Source organism: Oncorhynchus tshawytscha, linkage group LG01, assembly GCF_018296145.1.
Source record: "Oncorhynchus tshawytscha isolate Ot180627B linkage group LG01, Otsh_v2.0, whole genome shotgun sequence".
Classification (NCBI taxonomy): Eukaryota; Metazoa; Chordata; class Actinopteri; order Salmoniformes; family Salmonidae; genus Oncorhynchus; species Oncorhynchus tshawytscha.
The window spans coordinates 81,358,953-81,377,869 of NC_056429.1; the positions used below are offsets into that span (position 1 = coordinate 81,358,953).

Here is an 18,917-nt window from a genome sequence, read left to right on the forward strand (position 1 = left end):
ATACTTGATAGGCCAATATTGTCACCCATCAGACTATTCTTGATTTAATCTTATCTTTACATATATTATTTAGTATATGTGTGACATTTGTTTTGATTTAGAATGGACCATTATCATGCACCTGTATCGAAACAGGGGCAGCGGGAAAAACACATGTAATCTATGCACTTAAATAGCGAATGGAGAATGCTTTTCCCCATGGTTTATTTTCATGCCAGCCAGGTAGGCTATAATCCTGTTGTAAATATAACCAATGTGCTAAATATTAGGGAAGTTGAGACATAAATATAGTAGGCCTAGCCTATAGAAAGCTGATGGGATCCTGTTCTTTTAATAGAGACCATCACTCTGTTTTCTCCTGCAATTGCATAGCATATAGAAATGTTGCGCAACATGAGCTCATGGGCTCTCATGAAGTGTTTCGATACATTTGCATTGATGGCCGAGTGAATATAGGGACAATAGAGTGCTGAGTACCAGCAAGTTAGCAAGCAGCATCAGAGCTTGGAGAAGCCTAATTACTATGACTAAACGGTCATGTGGAATTTGACAGCCTTAATGACCGCCGGTGTGATGGTAATATGGTCATCGCAACAGCCCTAGGTACTACCTGATCTTGTCTAATAAGAAATGCACATTTTATTTTGAGTTACACAAAGACGTTAAACATTTTGCTACAGTGTGTCCAAATGAACACAACCCAGCTTGGGCTCATCCTACAATGCTGGCTGGTCAGAGCTTTGAAAACATGCAGTTTCCACCAGACAGCACAGCAGCGGCTGCAGTAGTGGGGGACAGTCAGTATGAGTGTGGGGCGCTCACTCACAAATTCAAGAAGAAACTATGTTCCTTAGAAAACTGAAAAGGGAGTAGAAAAATTAAACCAGAGTCTTGGGAAGTATTTTCTTCCTCTGTCTGTCTATTCTCCAAGCCCACAGTGCATGTTTCGTGCTAAATCACCAGCATCCTTTTCACCATAAGACAAACCTATTCTATCCAATGATCTGTAACAAGTAGGGGAGAGTGGGGTAAGTTGAGCCAAATGGTTAGTTGTTTCTAGGAAACCATACACATGGCCCTCTCCCAAGTCTGTAGGGGAGTTGCAGCGATGGGACAAGACTGTAACTACCAATTGGAGATCACGAAATGGGGAGAAAAAGGGGCACAAATAAGTCTGTATGCATAATATGTCATGCATATGAACTCAAGATTTGTATTGTTACAGAGCAGACATAATTAAGCCTCTTGTATTCCAACATAAAACAAGCAGGGGTCTAGCACCCCTTGAAGTTCTTGTGATCTTTCAGAGTTACTCCACCTCAAGAACACCATTTGGCGAAAGGCTCGGCACACGCATACCCAGGCTAACTGGCTGTTGTTCAGGAGAAATAAGTGTACTCAGAAATAAGTGCACTCTAGAAAACCAAAGTTACAGTAGATACCTCAATTTCTTGATGCACCCATCCCATTAGCCAACATCCGCTGAATTGCAGAGCGCCAAATTCAAATTTTCATGAAATCACATTTTCATGAAATCACAAGTGCAACATAGCAAAACACAGCTTAGCTTGTTGTTAATCCACCTGGCATGTCAGATTTCAAAAAAGCTTTTCGGCGAAAGCTATGCAAGCATTTATGTGAGGATAGCTCTCGGTAGACAAAACATTACAAACAGCTAGCAGCAAAGTAGATTGTCACGAAAGTCAGAAAAGCAATAAAATGAATTGCTTACCTTTGATGATCTTTGGATGTTTGCACTCACGAGACTCCCAGTTACACAATAAATGTTCCTTTTGTTCCATAAAGACTCTTTTTAAATCCAAAAACCTCCATTTGGTTGGCGTGTTATGTTCAGAAATCCACAGGCGCGAGCGGTCACGACGGGGCAGACGAAAATTCCAAATAGTATCCGTAAAGTTCGTAGAACCATGTCAAACGTTTTTTATAATCAATCCTCAGGTTGTTTTTACAATAAATAATATTTCAACTGTACCGTAGATTTTTCAATAGGAGTGAGAGAAAATGTCAGCTCCAAGCTGCTCACGCATGCAAAACTCTGCTGGCACCCAGCCATCCAATGACGCGATGTGATCTTTCTCGCTCATTTTTCAGAATAAAATCCTGAAACTATGTCTAAAGACTCTTCACATCATGTGGAAGCTATAGGAAAAGGAATCTGGTTGATATCCCTTTAAATGGAGGGAAGGCATGCAATGGAACAGAGAGGTTTCAGGAAAAACAGCACTTCCTGGTTGGATTTTCCTCAGGTTCTCACCTGCAATACCAGTTCTGTTATACTCACAGACAATATTTTGACAGTTTTGGAAACTTGAGTGTTTTCTATCCTAATCTGACAATTATATGCATATTCTAGATTCTGGGCCTGAGAAATAGGCAGTTTCATTTGGGTATGATTTTCATCCAAACATCAAAATACTGCCCCCTACACTCGAGAAGTTAAGGAGTTCTCTCTGTGGGTCGAACCCCAAGAAGTTCTGGAAAACAATGAAATACCTGGAGAATAAACCCTCCTCCTCACAGCTGCCCATGTCCCTTAATGCTGATGATGAGGTTGTTACTGACAAGGAGCGTATGGCTGAGCCACTTCATTAATTTGACTCAGCCATGCCTCCTTGCCCGTCCAACACTTCCTCATCTCCCAGCCCTTCCAATGCAACTAGCCCCGATGCTCCTTCCTCTTTCTCCCTTGCCCCGCCACACAGCTTCTCCCTGCAAGTGGTCACTGAGTCTGAGGTGCTAAAGACAAGTGGAGAGCGAGACTGGCATCCTTGGCAGCATGCGATAGAGAATGCATCCCTCTTAATTCCCAAATAATAAAGGAACACAGAAGAGAGTCTCACCTAATTAAAATGACCCTGACCACTGATACACTGATATGCAAATTGCATATATAATGAAATCACAACTTCAAAGGGTTACATGTCCAATGGGCTAGGATAGCACAGAACACTTCTGGGACACAGCATTTTTTATCTATATTGGATGGTGCCGTTGATGAGTAGTACAGTATTCTCACCTGAGCTCCAGGCACGGTAGACCAGAAGAACCCTCTCCAGTCTGCATCCTCAAAGATGTATGGTAGGATACGTGTGAGCAGACGGGTGCAGTTCAGGACTATCTGTCTCTCCTTCTCTGAGGGACAACCAGATTCAGCCGCCTGGACTAGCTTCTCCACCGCCTGGAATGAACACATGAACATGTACAGGTAGTCAAATACAACACACCCTCTCACACACTGCTTCATTTCTTGCTTATGCAAGCATTTCCATTTGAGGGCTTATACAGTAGACCCTTGAGGCTCAACACAGGCATACAATTCCATTTACAATGGTGTTTGCTGCAACAAACACTATCATTCCTTTAACCCCATCTGTATCCAAGGTACCCAATAGAATCTGCTTAAATACAGAAACGGATGAAACACACCACTTAAAAACAACTAGAGACATATTGGAAGCAAACCCAGGTGGAACACCTGCCCGATACTGCAGTACAGCAGCACTTAACACACTCAGAACACACCTGTTACTACATTACAGAACCACTTAACACACTCAGCATACGCCTGTTACTACATTACAGCACTACTTAACACACTCAGAATACACCTGTTACTAGGGCCGGGACAATGCAAGTATTGCAATACTCATTAGTATCGTGGCAAGGAAACAAAACACGAGGCGGATTGAACTTATTTAGGAAAACGGCCCTAATGTTGGAAACAAAAATCATTATGTTGTCATCCTGAGTCCCATTTATTTATCTTCCACACTATATTTTACATACAGCAGGTTTTTAAATGACCAAAGAGTGGTCTGGTTCGTGTTCTGATTTTTTTGCGATACTAATATCATCCCAGCCCTACCTGTTACTGTACACCGTCTTGCATTCCTATTACACCAATTGTATCCAAGGTAGAAAAATAAAAGGTTAAACACACATACACACACAGAGGATGTACTGTATCTTACCCTACATTACCTTGTAGCAGAGGGTTGCTAGATTGGAGGGAGATTCCTCCCTGACAGCTCGTATCTCCGCTGCCGGCACCAGAGCGAACACATCCTGGACGGACATGGCAGTATCTGCCCAGAACTGGTCCCAGAAAGCATCGTCTGTAGTCTCCACAGGCTGGGGGAGATGAGGCAACAAACAGGGATCAGATATATTCCCCATCCCAAAACCCTATCTGATGAAGGCTCTGTAGCCAAAATATTAGTCAAATAAATCCACAGCAAGAAAAATAAATGAGTGCAACTTTTTCTTTATTCTGTTCTATAGACATTTCCCTTGAAAATAAAAGGAGAGCCGCACACTCTAGGAGCTCAGATGCAAAAAACCTAATTACCAACGTTGACAGCCAAGCTGTCTTCATCAGGGTATAATCACAAACACTGCGGGATGACTCGTTTTTATAGTGTCAAAAGGCACACAGGTGTCTGTGATCATGGCCAAGTGTGGCCTAATATCATTGGTTAATTCTCAAATATTCAAATGGCATACAAAAAACAAATAGATAGCATACGATCATAGATTCATTTTAGACTACTTAAGCTTATACACAATTACAATGGCAAAGTCACAATAATCACAAGAATGGCTTCAGCTCAAAGTCTACGTTGAGACCGAAGGGAGCAAGGGTCTTTAAATTAAAGATTCAGGCAGCCTCTCGTTTTAACAATAAATTATCAAGGTCACCCCCTCTCCTAGGGAGGATGATATGTTCGATGCCAATATAACGCAGAGATTAAATTGAGTGGTTTCCTTCCAAAAAGTGGGCCGCAACTGGGCAAGTCGAGTTTTTGCACCTAGTGGTGCTACGATGCTCTGAGATACGTACATTGAATTCTGTAGACATTTACCACCATGTGAGCATGGTAAAAAGAGCCTCCTCAGTCTGCACACTGCAGTCTATGCTCCCATGTGGTGGTAATGGTGACAGCGTTGCGACCACAAATTCAGGTCTTCGTATCCTTTATATTCCCCATGATGGCCAGTAGCTAGCAATGCACTGTGGCAGTCTGACGCTCTGACCAGAACAGTGAGTCAGAGGAAACGATCTCCATTCTGCACACCATCGCACAGATAGAACCAGACGTCACTCCACTCTCAGACACACAGAGCCAGGCCCCATCTAAACCCAGTCCCAGACGTCACTCCACTCTCAGACACACAGAGCCAGGCCCCATCTAAACCCAGTCCCAGACGTCACTCCACTCTCAGACACACAGAGCCAGGCCCCATCTAAACCCAGTCCCAGACGTCACTCCACTCTACATCATGTGAGTGTGCTCTCATTGATGAACACAGACGGTTGGGATGCTGCCATTTCCCTTCTCTATTAACTCATACATTATTCATTCAGAGACCTGCTTGGCCTTCAGGAGCAGGGCAGATAAATACAGACATAATAAACTTAGTCATGGACTAAAAATCACTTTTGATGGAGATTCTTCATTGAGCATTGCTTTTTAGTCCAGGACTAAGATCTGTGCCCAGGAAACCATCCAATTTTTTATTTTACCTTTATTTAACTAGGCAAGTCAGTGAAGAACAAATTCTTATTTTCAATGACAGCCTAGGAACAGTGGGTTAACTGCCTTGTTCAGGGTCAGAACAACAGATTTTTAACTTGTCAGCTCGGGGATTTGATCTTGCAACCTTTCGGCTACTAGTCCAATGCTCTAACCACTAGACTACCTGCCGCCCCAATGAAGAACACATATGATGAAATTTACTTTTGTTTTGTTGTACAGACAATATATTCAGCTACTTGTTTTGCCTTGATGACAGAGTAAATGTCACCCAAACAGTGCACTTTAGACTAATGCTTATTTAACTAACTTGAATGTCTTTCATCCCACCTTAAATCAGCCACATTGTCTGAGTGTTATGATTCATTCAACAACCATGTCATCATAAATGTAGCTGGAAATGGTTTCTAGGCTACCTTTATTCTATTTTTTTTTTAAATCAAGGAAGAATAAAGCAGGAAAATGATTGATTCAAATACAGCCCCGAATGTACAGTATTCATATTTACATCTCATCATAGCTCTGTGAATAGGATACACCTTAGAACGACTGTCTGCACCTGATATGAGGCTCTTGGTTGTGTTTATTATAACTACAGAAGTATGACTACAATGTTACATTTGATTACAACATAGATACATTGTTGCCGATATTATGAGTCCACTATTTGATGACACAAATTCGCAGTATTTATAACAGTACCCTACAATTAATCGAATTGTCAGTTTATAGCCAATAACAAAATATAAATATCCTAGTCCTACATTTCAATTAAAAGTTTATATTTAACCAGTAAACTCTGCTTTTGGACTGATGGTAACTATTACTGTATTTCTCTAGCACCCACTCATCCATGTGTGTCAAATACAACTTGTAGGCAGACTACCATCTGGCCCACTTGAATTGCTATTTTTATCTTGAATAACAGAACTGTTCATACATATTTAAATGCTGCATTGGCCTATACAAAAGAGCGTAATTATGTTAACAAACCTGTGTTTTGGTTGTTAGTCGTATCACAGCTTTCCTGAAGTTGAGTTTGGAGTCAGCGTTACCCATGTTGTACTAGGCAGCCACCTGTTTGCTTCGCCTGAAGCGCCTGAATACTGATCCGTCCGTCGGTCGCTCTTGCGTCATCTTCCTTCTCATAATGGCTTTGCTTATTAGTAGTACAACAGGGACTCTCAGTGGCATCCACGGGTACAATTGTAAAATGCATGAGGTGCCCATTTATTCAGAGAAATATCAACCCTGCCCTATGGCTGCGGGAAATTATTTTGTGGCAAGGGTGCTGTCCATGGGTGGGGGGTTTGATTTTCCCTATCAAAGAAGATCAGGTACATCAAGCTCAATCAAGCTCTTTGCCACCGAAAATGCAACAAAAACAGTATATCTTCATCACATGCACTCAGAGCTTATCACTCTCTTGCTTTTCATTCGTTACTGTTTCTAGGTGACTTCTGCTTTCCCTGTGACACCTCTGTCCCCTCACTGTCTGTTAGAACCCATATTCTGCCTATGCGCAGATGATTATGGTGGCAAATACTGTGAGTTAGGTAAGGAACTATCTAAATTCAGGGGCGCAACTTTCACTGGGGACAGTAAAGAGGGACGGAGGGGAGGCAATTTTTGTCCGCAATGATCTCTGTCAGGATCGTAGGTCCCGCAGACATCCCACTATGCTCATCATGTTTTAGCAGGATCAGATGGTGACAGGGGTCCCAGCAGGGCCAGACAGCCAGGTAAGACCAGTCTATGGAGCTCAGGTGAATTTTGCAGTGTATTCAATGAAGGATACAGGGTTTAATCCTGAAGTGATGAGTAGACCAACAGTACCGCAGTTTAAACTTAAAGCTACAGTCTGGGATCTGGGAATAATGGTAATTTCAGTTATTGAACCATTGCTTATATTATTGCATAATCAAATCAAATGTATTTATATAGCCCTTCTTACATCAGCTGATATTTCAAAGTGCTGTACAGAAACCCAGCCTAAAACCCCAAACAGCAAGCAATGCAGGTATATAAGCACCTGAACCACCTATATAATGTATAAATGTACACCAAGGTCATTCTTTGTCATGCCTCAATTTAGGCGGATTCGCTGGTGACAGGGGCCTCAACAGGGTCAGGCAGCCAGGGAAGACCAGTCTGTGACAGGTGAGGTGAGGTGAAGTTTTGCAGATACAACACTTTATTCTCTCAGTCCAGCAAACACTGGACAAGCCAGATGTTATTTTAAGGCAGTCTGACAAACCTCCAAAGATGATTTCCAAACTGTATCAAGGGTTGATAGAGGCTTTTCCCAATGTGTGAGAAAGACCTGGGAGACTTTATTGATAATGCTGAATGGATCCAGATATGTTAAAATTTTGTTTGCTTGAAAATGTTGATACTGGAGACTGTTATCAGAAGAAACTGTGTAACCTAGCATTTATAGTGGCAAATAAATGCATTGCCATTCATTGCAAGGTTGGTTATCCTCCCACACTGTTTGGAAGAAATGTCAAGTTATGTACAGTATCACTAGATTTGTTTTAAGATTAAGGGTATACTGTGCAACTTTCAAAAGGTCTGGCTGGATGCCTTATATGGAATACTGTACGACAAAGGGAGTCTGAATTGAAAACATGCATGCGTCAGAGGAGACACCTGTTTAGGCAATTGCTTGCTACTTGGCTGCTCAGTCCTGGCCGTGTGGGTCCGGTGTACTGTGGTCACTCTGGCCTTGGGCTAACACACCTGAAAACAATGAATGTTTCACTAAGATCCTAAAGCTGAGTTGGGTGTGTTGGGTTGGGGCGTTACAGGGCCATGGATCCCTAGATGCAGGATGTGGTGACCCAGCTATGTTGTGTGTAAGTAAAAAGAACTCTATAGTACTATTAGGCCTATGATATTTGTATTTGTATTTATTAGGGATCCCCATTCCTAGGGTCCAAACATATTAAAGCACTTACATTACATATACAACAAAATATAAAAAAGTACATCACATAACCTTATTACACCACTACATATCTACAGTACAACATTTTTAATATCACCATACAACAATGTCACAATGTATGCGTATGCATGTGTCTGTCTGTACCTTTGTGTCTTTTCACAGTCCACGTTATGAATTATATGGAGGTTGTACTGTTTGTGTGTTAATGTGTAGGTGTACAGTATGTGTGTTTTCCAAACCTTTCTATGCAGTGCATTCAGAAAGTATTCAGACCCCTTGACGTTTTCCAAATTTTGTTACGTTAGAGCCTTATTCTAAAATGGATGAAAAAAATATATACTCATCTACACGCAATACCCCATAAAGACACAGCGAAAATAGGTTTTTAGAATTTCTTGCAAATATATTACAAGTCAAAAACATAAATACCTTATTTACACAAATATTCAGACCCTTTGTTATGAGACTCGAAATTGAGCTCAGGTGCATTAAGTAAATATTTTGACCCCTACTCTTGTCCACGGTGGTCTGTGAACCCACAACCTTCTCACCCGCAGTCCTGTGTGCTATAAAAATTCCTGTGAGAATGCTTACAGGATAAAGATCAGTTCTAAAACTACAGATCTAGGGCTCTGGTCTGTCCAAGAAGTGAGAGTAAATGGTAGAAATGTTCACTGCTATCCACCTTATGTTTTAATTATTATGTTGGGTATAGGGGAGGGTCACTTTTATTTCAAGCATTCAAGGGAAGGTTTAGGCAAAATATATTTTCCTGAAGGGAGGGCCATCCATTTTCCTTTCAGAGAGGTCCGATTTTGTAACCCTTATTATAAATAACCTTCACTTCCTAAACTAAAACTCATAAAGAACTACCTAAGAAGCATTAGTCTCTCGGTCTGATATGCGCTTTTGAACACCTTAGTAAGCTCCACTCTTCGTGCTGGTGCCGTCGTAGCCTTGACCACAGCATTTGTTCACCTATATCCCTTTCTCATTCCTGAAGCCCAGGAAATAAACACTTAGCTTCCTAGAACATATGTAAATGAAAAAGGTTCATATGAATGACATTTTGGAGGTTTACTGTCAAAATGATTTATTAAATTAAAGAAAATAGACATTGATGACAGGCGCATGGGCCCCCAAGCCTTGCAGGGGCTGCAGGGGTTTCCGGTACGCCAGTTCTCAGGCCCTGGTGTAACCTCAAATCCCAGCGATAATGCCTTGCATTACGCCTGGGAAGAAACGCTTCAATTGTGGCCTAGATGGGGGCGAACCCACCTGATGAAGGCATTTTTCATAATTTGAAATTGACTAATCACACATATACAAGGTGTCTTCAAAATACTATGCATATTATGCATAAAACTGACTAAATATAATCATCGTATGGGGTATATTGATTAGCCAAATGGCACAATTTACCCAAAGCAACCATTTTAACTATATTAGCCCACGCAGCTATGAGGATGCACTTTCATGCTAGGTTTAGGACCTCGTATTGTAGTTTATAGAGATGTACAAAACCATCTTAAAATGGTCTACTTTGGTTTCAAGCATCATGAAACCTATAACACAATAAATTCATTTGACTTTGTGATGACCTCTTCCTAAATATTTGGTTACATGATTCATTTTGTGTATGGTTTACTAGAAACAAGGGGGGGCTCAACTAACCCTTTGGCACAACTTATCTCACTCTCCCCTACAGTATGAAGACGGTTGTCCTTGTAATGCTGAGAGATTGAAAGAGACACAGAGGACAACGAACTCGTAAAAGCACAGCCCCCTTCATTAACGACGCATCGTGGCGATAACATCAAAGCGGATTTCCAGACTCTGGAGTCAGCCAGTCTGTCGCTTCAGCCAGGCAATAAAACATTCCTAGCCTGGTTCCAAATTGGTTTGTGCTGTCTTGCCAACTCCTCTGGTCATTGGAGGGACCCACCAGGCTATTAAATTCTAATCTCACTGGTATTGATTTTTTTGTTTGTATGCTGTGTGAAGGTCAAGAGTAAAACGTTAGTGCATGTGTCATGGGATTTGAGACTCTAATCATAATAATGTGGATCAGAGTGGTTAATTTATGTTTTCTATACAACCCTACTGAAGCTAAAGGCTATAGATGGTCAGTGTGCAGAGGAGAGCAGCTCTGTGAGGACTGTCTGTCTACCCCAGGCACGCCAGGCCATTGACACGAGATCCTGCTGTGAGATAGCTGTTTACAGCAAAGAGAAGGATCGTCTACAACATACAGAACCAGGGCAAGGTATTCATAAAGTATCTCAGAGAGGAGTGCTGATCTAGGATTCAGGGGCTATATGCCTTATTGTCCATTATCTTACAGAGAACAGAAATGTGTCTTTGTGCTCACAACCCAATGGGCTAGAAGCAATGGGTCAGCCACAGTGCAGCACTTGAAGGTGGTTAAGTGCCATGCACAAGGGCACACAATGGCACAAGATTTTCCCATCTGAGTTGGGATTTGAACTGGCAACCAGCCATTCTCCAGTTGCATGGCCTGCTTCTCTAACTTCTCAGCTACCTGCCACACCAGAATAGGTGTTGATCTACGATCAGGTCCTTCCTGTCCATTTATTATAATCTAAAAGGCAACTGAGTCTGAGACACTTTTTAAATACGACCCAGACCTCTTAATTAAATGTATCAAACAATCACTTGATATCTATTCCCATTCCCTTCCAATGATAAATGCACTAGTTTTCATGCCAATGCAATATTTATATTTTTCCTTACCTGTTGAGTGCTTTGTTATACAGCATGTGTGTCCTCTCTTCATTAAGGTTTATGGTACAATTCACAGTACCAGTAGGCAAAGGTGAATGTTTTGGCCCATGACTACTAAGGAAACATGAGCACAGAAAACATGTTATGTGCTGGAAAACCGGACTGGAGTCAAGATGCGTGCAAGGAATGATACGCAGGAGTGACTTGAGATGACCATTTTTATTCAGCAGTTAATATGTATTTGGAAAATAACGGCATTCAAAGTTATTGAAAACACAGACATGTAAAGACAATATCAGCATAGTCTTTCTCCATGAGAAATATTCTGTATATTACTATAGTATTCTTCTTTTCTCCACAGGGTGATTCCAGAGGGCCCATGGTGTGTGTTACGGATACAAGTATCCTGTGTGTGTATTTCTTTTATCTCCATCTCCCCTCACAGGTGAAAATCATCACTCCCCAATCAGTCACCAATCAATCATCAATCAGAAGCCACACCTTCTCCTGTATCCTACCCAATCACAGTCCCATTCCCTTGGTTTAAAAACCCTGTCAGTTGTTTGCACTAGAGCTCAATCTCTCTGACCTCTCTTTTGTTTGAGTACCGCCATAGCACTTTGTCATCACCTGTGAGTATTGGTTATGGTGTTTGTTTGCTGGTGGGAAAAGGGGGAACCGAGACAAGTCGCCCATGGGCATACACTACCCGTAGGTAAACTTTGTTAAAATACCCTAGTTAGAACTGGGCGGACCACCCACTGTATTTTTGGTTAGTTAGTTAGCTGTTGTTGAAATAGGCTAGTCTAGCTTCGGGGTGTTTTTGAATACTTGTTTCTTTCCTTGGGTCCAGCTCAGCCCCTTTTCCTGCTCCCCCCATTACTGTGTTTATTAATAAACCCTGAGTTTGATGGTAGCTTTCAGTTGTTGTGGTTATTTCGTTCACACTTTGTCACTATTATAAATTGCATGAGTTGTTACGGGTCTCATTACCATCCCCCCCCTAGACTGTCGGGCCAAAAGGGATTCGTAACAGTGTGGACAATTGGATGTTCCTCTTTGGAATCGTCAGTTGGGGCGAGGGGTGCATTACGACCAGACCTGTACACAACAGTGACCAAGTACAACAAGTGGATAGAGAATAGTCCTATCCTCCCTTGCACCAGGGTCCATGTACCCACAGAAATTGTTGTATAATTGTACATATAGGAATGTAAGTATTTTAACTCCTGATGTTTAAACATATTTAATTTATTCTAAGTTTTTGCAAACAGGGTGACAAAGCATTTTTATATTACTCACAATCCAAGGTTTTTCCAAAATGGTCCAACCTTGAAAATATACTGTAGGAAATCTGAAGATCTCCTTCCAGTGATTCACCAGTGACCTCTTGTTTTATGGTTATCCCCCCTATGCAACCCTCACCGCCCACACAACCACACCACCCAGGAGCCTCGACCTAGTCATGCTTCTGGAATCCCTCTTGGTCAGGGCTCAACCTTAAACCACAAGGCTTCAGATCTTTTACCCAATGGTCATGTAAACGTAATTAAGGTTAGACTTGCCTTTCAAATTAGTAATCTGGCTGAATGGAATACTTCATACCTCCAATTACACTGGCAGGCCTGTTGGCGACTGATGATTAATGTGGGTTTGTAGGAGTCAGTCAGTTGATAGTCGTGTCCACCAGTCGACTCTCTTTCTGTTGATCCCATACTTATGTGGTAGCAATTAGCCCATGGACGAGGTTGTTTTTAGTGCCTGAGAGTCTTGAGTTTTTCAACAACTCATTCCATTCTGTCCATAAAAGGAGACAGTGTTGAATTGCAGCTGTTGAAAGATACATTCCTTCTCTATTGACAAGAAATATTATCTGTGACTGAATCTTCATCTTTGTCACCCTTGTTCACACCATTAATTACAAGCCCCATAGAAACATTAACAATACAACAGTTTTAGGTTATGAACTTAATGTCACGCCCTGACCTTAGATCCTTTTAATTCTCTATTTTGGTTAGGTCAGGGTGTGACTAGGGTGGGTAGTCTAGTTTTTTCATTTCTATGTTGGCCTGGTATGGATCCCAATCAGAGGCAGCTGTCTATCGTTGTCTCTGATTGGGGATCATATTTAGGCAGCCTTTTCCCACTGGGCTTTTGTGGGATCTTGTTTATGTTTTGCTTGTGAGCACTGCATAGCGGCACGTTTTTTAAATAAAACAAGTGGAACGCTACGCACACTGTGCCTTGGTCCATTCAATACAACGTTCGTGACACCTAATAACTTTATTACAAATGTGTGATATATGTCCACAACTCACTCACTGCATGTATATGTACACTTCCCTCATGTATTTGGACAGTGAATATAAAATGTTTCTATACTCCAGCATTTTGGATTTGAGTTCAAATGTTTCATGTGAGGAGACAGTACAGAATGTCATCTGTTGTACATTATTACAAATGTACTTGGTGACTTAAAGTACTCAAAAGTTTAGTATTTTGTCCCATATTCCTTGCACATAGCGTGTTTTGTTGTTGCCTCTGTTACTTTCTCAATCATCACCATTCATGATTTTTCTTAATCTTGGTATTATCAGGTCTCCACCGAACTAGGTAAATCCTCTTTTAGTTTTAAAGCACCTCATTGCTGGAACCAACTACAAAATGCATTTCAGTTGGATGTTCTGGTGCAGCACGGGCAATTACAAATATTGATTGGGGACCTTTGTATTGAAGAATGTAATTGTTTTCTTGAATATTTGTTGTATTTTATTTTGACAGTGTGTATGTATATATGCAGGTCTCCCTTGTGAAAAAGACCCTGGTCTCAATGGTGACTACCTGCTTAAATAAAATAAACATATTTTTTTAGATGTGTTCATAAACATCTTATCTACTCGCTTAGAAAGAAAATTAATCCAGTCATCGTTCACCATTTAAGTTCCTATTGGGCAAACGTAACCCAAAACTTTAAATGCATCCAATTATTTGGTAGTCACAAGCATGATGTAGTCATTGTGTGCTAGGAGTATGGGATCAAATGTGTGTGTGTGTGTGCTGTGTACAGATGTAGGATCTTAATTTGATCACTCTTTTGTTGCTGCAAATGTTCTACACAGCAGAAAATGCTGAAGTTAGAAGTCTGTATTTTGCCTTGATGAAAAAATGTATAAGCCATGTAATTAACATTTCCTGTTGCTGCATGATTATTTTCCTGCGGTATAAAACTGTCTCAAATTAACATCCTACATCTGTACTGTGTGTGCGAGTCTTGCATGTGTGATACATACAGAGATATATCATGCCAACTCTGTACAGTGCCAAGTATACAAAGGTGATTTTAGTTAAGGTAGGTTGGATAGTTGAGGTCAAATGACACATTGGTTTCATTTATGAAGCTCTTAAGATTTACATTTCATATAAAACAGCATTTGAAAGTCCTGTAGTCATTTTCCAGTATAACAATGTGGTATAGTTTATAATTGGGCATGATAATGATAATTGAGTATCTAATTTCCTCTATTTGAACCTGTTGTATTTACTACATTTCACCACTAGAGGGTGTCAGGTGTTAACTATCTATAGCATCGCAGGGCCTTTGTACAGAGTAGTGCTGTTGATGCATGAACCGAGGGTTCAAAATAGTATTTTCCCTCAAAGGATCTAAAGAATACTTTCAGCAATATCAGAACAATTCCTACTACATAACATGATAGCATGGCATCATAGGAGCACATTATGGATTTGTTTACTTCACAATAGTTATAACAATGGAATGTGCTAACACTTAACCTCTATGGGATCAGTGTTGGATCCTTATTAAGTGTGCCATCATTACACTGAGGAAGAACTAAATACAAACTACCAACAATTCTATTTCAGTTTTGTGTGGACAGACAGTGTCATTAAATTATTCTATCAGACATAGAGCGTAAGAAGGCGACCAGGGGCTGTGTCTCAAATTGCAACCTATTCCTTACAATCCCACAATCCCTGGGCAAAAGTAGTGCACTACATAGGGAAAAGGGTGCCATTTGGAACACATCCCAGACCACCCATCTTGACCGGCAGGCAGCCCCACGTGCATTCCAGACTGTACACAGGGGAGGGCCCTGGGAGCAACCCGAGACTTCAGAGAACTACAGCCTGCTGCATTCCCTTTGATTTCTATATCTAGAACGGACTCTTCTGTTTGGTTATCCTCTGAAGGCATGGATTTTTAGAGAGAGGGAGGGGCCTTCCTGTGTGCTGTCATTGAGGCCTATTCTATGGCATTATTCTATAGCATCTCCTTGGCCATTTTGGGTTATCACGTTATTATGGATCCATCTAAGTAAGAGTGGTATTATGGAAAGATACTGCAAAAATTGTGAACTGCAGAGTTGCTTGCAACTCAAATAGTATAAGACTAAACAACAGAACTATATCAGATTTTCAGGCATTCTAAAATAAGGGAAATAGGCCTAGGCTACAGAGCCTGAATGTGCTTTTCAGTATTTACAAACACCACTCTGCTTCCTTAAAAAAAATACTAATTTGGGTCGGTGAAACTAGGAATAGGTGATTATGAGGTAAGAGCATCTGAAATGGACTGCATTGAGCTATATGGCAGTAACCCTGGAGTGAGTAGTGATTATGTGGTGTTAGTGTGGTGTGCTACTAGGGATGCAGTGCACTCTTTAACCCCATGTATTTACACTACATGGAACTGAGTGTGTACTTCAAAGATGTGTCAGGCATCCAAGCCTAAATGAGAGATTAAAAAGCCTTGAAGACGATTATATTAAACCTTGTATATTTCAGGATCTTATATTTAATCATCTTTGGAATAGGCCAAGGTTAGGTTTTTGGAACTCAGTTTGGGTCTCAACTTATGTTTGAGAGTTAGAATAGTAGAATAAACAAGGTGCATTTTCAAATGTTTGTTGTCCATTAGCAGTTTTTCTCTTATGTCAGTCACTCAATTAGCCCATGTAAATGTATATGTTAATATAATGGCTAGCTATCTAAACTTGTAGAAATCATGGTAAAATGACCAACTGAGGGCCCCCGTAATATGATATTTATCATATTAAAATGGCAAACATTTGTCTCCACCCATGACAAAATGAGCAGTTTTACAGCAAATGTTCTGTAATTCTACACATCTTTCTCTCTCCCCTGGCAAAATGAGTAGAATTGTATGAAATTAGTTATAAAATTGCAACATTTTCTCTATGCCCCATGGAAAAATGTGTAGTATCGCAGGAAAATGAACTCTAAAATATTGTCTCTCTCCGCTGTGAAGAGGGGGGGGCTGCTAAAATGTTTTGCTCATAAGGAGTGTGAGTCAGGGGGTTTGGAAAGTGTCTGATGGATAGCTGTGAATCTAAGCTTTCCATTGTTATATGATTAAAGGGTATAAGTGAGCTACAACTTGTTGTATACTAACATTATTTGTCAGTGTAAAATCCCTATGGGAAAAATGTATGGGACGGAGGGATGAACGAAAGAGTGATGACACAGAGAAAGCTACCATTGCTGCACTGCTACCACACATTTTCCAACTTTAGTGACATAGTGTTCAAGAAAATCTCTGAGACATTGTCATTCCAATTGAGCCCGAAGGCCCAAAAATCGGAGTTACCCATCCTTGGTATAGGCACCAGTGGTGTAAAGTACTTAAGTTAAAATACTTTAATGCACTCCTTAATTACTTTTTAGGGGTATCTTTACTTTACTTTACTGTTTATATTTTTGACAACTTATACTTTTACTTCGCTATATTCCTAAAGAAAATAATGTACTTTTTATTCCATACATTTTCCCTGACACCCAAAAGAACTAGATATATTTTGAATGCTTAGAAGGACAGGAAAATGGTCCAGTTCATGCACTTATCAAGAGAACATCCCTGGCCATCTCTACTGCCACTGATCTGATGGACTCACTAAACACAAATGTAAATGATGCCTGAGTGTTGGAGTATGTCCCTGGCTATCCTTAAATAAAGTAAAAAAAAAATATATATATAAAATGCTGCCTTTTGGTTTGCTTAATATCAGGAATTTGAAATGGTTTATACTTTTACTTTTGACACTTAAGTATATTTTAGCAATTACATTTACTTTTGATATTTAAGTATATTTAAAACCAAATACTTGTAGACTTTCACTCAAGTAATATTTTACTGGGTGACTTTCACTTTTACTTGAGTCATTTTCTATTAAGGTATCTGTACTTTTACTCAAGTATGACAATTGGGTACTTTTTCCACCACTGATAGGCACCAAAACACTGCAAGATAGAAACAGAACCAGAGCATGAGAGCAGCAGCTGCAGGTTCATCAATCCCTTGAATGTTTACATGATGTCTCAAACAGAGCAACTTCCTTGATTCTTTATTTTTAAGACTCTTCCTTTTTAGGAAGTAGGCTGCTGGCTTGCAGCCTCCTCTTGGGAATCTGTGTGCATTCCTTTGCTGGTTTGGCTGGCAGTTGATTTTCAACCCTCCAATATTGTTATTTAATGTTGTAAAGGGGAGATGGAATTTGAAAAATGTGTTATGCTACACTTGCCAGAATGAGAATAAATAATTTTGACCTGAGTTTGAAGCTTATACAAAAGTGCACATGGTTGACACTATACTTCAGTAGGGAAATTGTTTTCCTACATTTACATAATTTAGCAGATACCCTTATCCAGAGCAATTAGGATTAAGTGCGTTGGCCAACCAACAGATTGGATCCCTGAGCCAACTAGGTGAACAAACTGGCAACCTTTCGGTTACTGGCCAAACGGTCATAACCGCTAGGCTACCTGCCACCTTTTTCCTCTTGATGGTTCAAGTGTGTTGCCTGCTAAAGTCTGAAAGTGGAAACAATGTGATGAACTTGTTGGAGGGTGATCCCAATTTCACAAGATACAGAACTTGAAAGACTCATAGGATCAACTGTGATTATGTGGATGTAGGAAGAAAAGCTCTGAATAAACTATGGTCAATTGTTGCTGGCAGTGGATAGGACCCATACTTGAATTTGGGCTCATAAAATCAAACCTTGGGATGGATTTAGCCTATTCAGTTTAGGTCTTATGACTGTTCTGTTAGACAAACATGTTACCTATAAGGATTCAAATTAGTTGTAGGTTACCGGTATGCTTAAATATGATTTGAATTACTTAATCACTGTAGTCTTTAAGCTAATGTGTTATGATAACTATGCAGAAGGCTAATGGAATATTTATCAAATCAATATCTGGGAATTGTATTCACCTAATCAAACCTAATTTTTATTTGGGATATTCTAACTTTCTATTCTATGCTAAAATTAATTTATACTTTACAATTGTTCAGTCTACCTTTATATAGAAACTGCACAGAGCAAGTATAGCCTACATCCCAAAGCAACTAGACTATATTTCAGTCCCTTCTGCCAGCAATTTGTCACTAGAATTTACACTGTCTATGTCCTTACTGGTTGGAATTTTCTCCTCTCAACAGAAGACGCACGTTTCCCTTTTTAGGGCATGATAATGTATTACGTAATTTTGGGAGAACTCGAGCAAACGCGAATGTGTGGAATAGGTGGGGGCAAATCGGGAAAGATTGGCATCCACTTGCTCCAATCGCGTTGGCGGTAACATTATGCTATTTATCTTATTGGTCGGAGGGTGGACATTACGTTCAT

The 18,917-nt window shown here is 40.4% G+C and overlaps 1 protein-coding gene across 3 annotated transcripts in view; it reads right to left on the reverse strand.

The window, feature by feature from the left end:
* LOC112257948 (protein HID1) overlaps positions 1-6,640 on the reverse strand; it is a 30,781-nt gene extending 24,141 nt beyond the window's left edge. For all 3 annotated transcript variants that reach the window (XM_024431906.2, XM_024431916.2, XM_024431926.2), the window contains exons 1-3: positions 6,549-6,640; positions 4,003-4,152; positions 3,038-3,199 (exon numbers count right to left, since the gene is read on the reverse strand). In XM_024431906.2, the coding sequence (XP_024287674.1) occupies positions 3,038-3,199; positions 4,003-4,152; positions 6,549-6,614 (378 nt within the window). In that variant the 5' untranslated portion in view covers positions 6,615-6,640. The remainder of the gene's footprint in view (positions 1-3,037; positions 3,200-4,002; positions 4,153-6,548) is intronic.
* Between the last annotated feature and the right edge of the window lie 12,277 nt (positions 6,641-18,917).